The sequence below is a fragment of the Rattus rattus genome, chromosome 3 (genome assembly GCF_011064425.1).
Source record: "Rattus rattus isolate New Zealand chromosome 3, Rrattus_CSIRO_v1, whole genome shotgun sequence".
Classification (NCBI taxonomy): Eukaryota; Metazoa; Chordata; class Mammalia; order Rodentia; family Muridae; genus Rattus; species Rattus rattus.
In genome coordinates this window covers 185,656,675-185,659,541 of record NC_046156.1, presented here as the reverse complement: position 1 = coordinate 185,659,541, position 2,867 = coordinate 185,656,675, and the positions used below count along the sequence as shown (strand labels likewise).

The following is a 2,867-nucleotide window of genomic DNA, read 5'->3' as shown; positions in this document are numbered from 1 at the left end:
TGCTCAACTCCCTGGTCACCCAGTGCTCAACTCCCTGGTCACCCACTGCTCAGCATCCTGGTCACCCACTGCTCAACTCCCTGGTCACCCAGCGCTCAACTCCCTGGTCACCCACTGCTCAACATCCTGGTCACCCAGTGCTCAACTCCCTGGTCACCCAGCACTCAACTCCCTGGTCACCCACTGCTCAGCATCCTGGTCACCCACTGCTCAACTCCCTGGTCACCCACTGCTCAGCATCCTGGTCAACCAGTGCTCAACTCCCAGGTCACCCAGCACTCAACTCCCTGGTCACCCACTGCTCAGCATCCTGGTCAACCAGCGCTCAACTCCCTGGTCACTCACTGCTCAGCATCCTGGTCACCCAGTGCTCAACTCCCTGGTCACCCAGTGCTCAACTCCCTGGTCACACATTGCTCAACTCCCAGGTCACCCAATGCTCAACTCTATGGTCAGCCAGTGCTCAACTTCCCGATCATCCATGGCGCAAACTTATTTGAGGTCTTACTAGCTGATAAGTCACTGTGGTAGAGTTGAGACAATGAAGCTCTCCAACAGCTGTTTCTGATTAGTATGCTTGGCTCTAAAGCCAAACTCCTGACTTGAGGCAAGAAGCCAATTATTTCTAAGCAAGGTTGAATCTTGACCTTGAAAACATTCAGGGATTAGACTATTCAATGAATCGGAAAAATGTTTGGCTGGATTTTGGGTTTATTTTATTTCATTTTTTTTTCTTTTGAATAATTGCCTTCCTCCTGCTATCTGCAAACTCTAATATGGTTTTTCATGTCATACATATAAATGACCCTTCTTCAATGACTCAGGATAAGTTCTGAAAATGATAAAGAATAGTGTGCTTCCTGGTACACTGTAGGTCTTAAATACATGGTATCTAAATTGACTTCTTTAGTTTTATGCTTTATGATTTCCATTCTCATATGGACCATACCACCCCAAAAGTATCCGTATCAGTAGGTATTATACCTGTGTTGTGCTTCAATAACTGAAAGCTCAAAACAAGGCCACTGATTTAAGAAAGTTTAATAGTTATAGGCATGATGGCCCATGCCTTTAATCTCAGTGTCTGAGAGGCAGAGGTAGGTAGATAACTGTGAGTTCAAGGCCAGCCTGTTCTACCTAGTGCATTACAGGTGTCTAGGTCTACACGGTGACGTGATGTCTCAAACAAACAACAAAAAAATTTAACTCAGCAGCTAAAGGCACCTGTCACCAAGCCTGATGACATGAGTTCAATCCCCACAACCCACACAGAAGAAGGAGAGAAGACTCTGCATGGTCTGTCCTCTGACCTCCATGCATGCTCTACGGCATACACATGTATGCATGCACAAGTGCATGAGCACACATACATACATACACAGACGCACACACACACAATAGCATATGCTAAATAAATAAATGTAATTTAACAATTTTAAAAGCACTATTCTAAATGTTGAGAAATCCAAGGTCAATGGGCTCCCCTCTGGCGTGGCCCCTCCTACTGTGCCAGCCCACAGCAAAAGACAAGAGAACATGGGTTCTTGGCGGCTGGCGGCTGTCCTGCGGGCAGGCACCGGTAGCGGCGGGTGTCCCGCTCCGCCGGCCCAGCTCCCGCGGAATCCCCGGCTGGTCCGGGCCGGAGTGCCGCACTCACGGCGGCTCCGTCGCAGGCACGGAGCGAGGAGCAGCCCGCGTCCTCCGAGGTCAGCGTCATGAGGAGCCTGCCGTTCTTCTGCCGAGGTCAGGTGGTGCGTGGCTTCGGCCGCGGCTCCAAGCAACTGGGCATCCCCACAGCCAATTTTCCTGAACAAGTAGTAGACAATCTTCCAGCTGATGTGTCCACTGGCATCTATTACGGCTGGGCCAGCGTTGGGAGTGGAGAGGTCCATAAAATGGTGGTGAGCATAGGATGGAATCCATACTACAAGAATGTGAAGAAGTCCATGGAAACCCATATCATCCATACCTTCAAAGAGGACTTTTATGGGGAGATTCTCAATGTGGCCATTGTTGGCTACCTCAGACCTGAAAAGAACTTTGATTCTTTAGAGTCACTTATTTCTGCGATTCAAGGTGATATTGAAGAAGCTAAAAAACAACTGGATATACCAGAACATTTGAAACTCAAAGATGACAATTTCTTCCAAGTTTCTAAAAGCAAAATTATGAATGGCCACTGATGAAAAGTCTCGTAGCTGCCCACCCACTAGTGTCTCAGCGCTTCTGATACAGTCTCATCTTGATCACAGTTTAAATCAAGCGTTTCCTTGTAGCTGTCAAGGGGTCTCCAGCAGTTAACTCCATCATGTTGCATAGAAAAAGATTCATTCAGAAATCAAGGCTTTAAATGTAATGTGTTGATTAAAGTGTAGCACTAGAAAGCTAGTGTCTTGTAATGAAAATAAAGTCTGTGAGTGTGGGTGGAAAAGCAAGTTACTAAGGAAAATGAGGACTGGCCATAGTTCTTGTGACCATGTGTGCTGGCACTGGCAAGCCTGACAAGCATGGACTGCTGAACAGACGCTTTCCAGGAAACGCACCACTTACACAGCTTAGCCAAGGAGGGAAATCTATTACTTTGTGCATTAATATATTTTTACAGTCCTTCAAACTTTCGTGAGCCGTGAGTCACTCATTCCTTATGCGGTCACTTCCTGGTAGTGTCCTAATGCTCTGTGTGGAGTTAACTTCAGGTTGAAGTGCCCTTGATGGTCCCGCACTTTTTTCTGCACAGTACTGAGGATCCAACCCAGTGACTTACATGGTAGGCAAGTGTGACCACCGAGCAAGGCTCCTGGCCCCTTTACTTTTTTAAGCCATATGACGTCTATGTCGCCTTTTTGAAGAGTAGATGTTTTTGCTCT

The 2,867-nt window shown here is 47.2% G+C and overlaps 1 protein-coding gene across 1 annotated transcript; it reads left to right on the top strand.

The window, feature by feature from the left end:
* The first annotated feature begins 1,543 nt into the window (after positions 1-1,543).
* On the top strand, positions 1,544-2,614 carry LOC116897199 (riboflavin kinase). The gene has a single exon (XM_032898903.1). The coding sequence runs from the start codon at positions 1,716-1,718 to the stop codon at positions 2,181-2,183; it is 468 nt and encodes a 155-aa protein (XP_032754794.1). The 5' UTR covers positions 1,544-1,715; the 3' UTR covers positions 2,184-2,614.
* The last annotated feature ends 253 nt before the right edge of the window (positions 2,615-2,867 follow it).

What these genes read in the sequence shown, in the direction of transcription:
- LOC116897199 (XM_032898903.1), top strand. Translation starts at nt 1,716, where the DNA reads ATGAGGAGCCTGCCGTTCTTCTGCCGAGGTCAGGTGGTGCGTGGCTTC.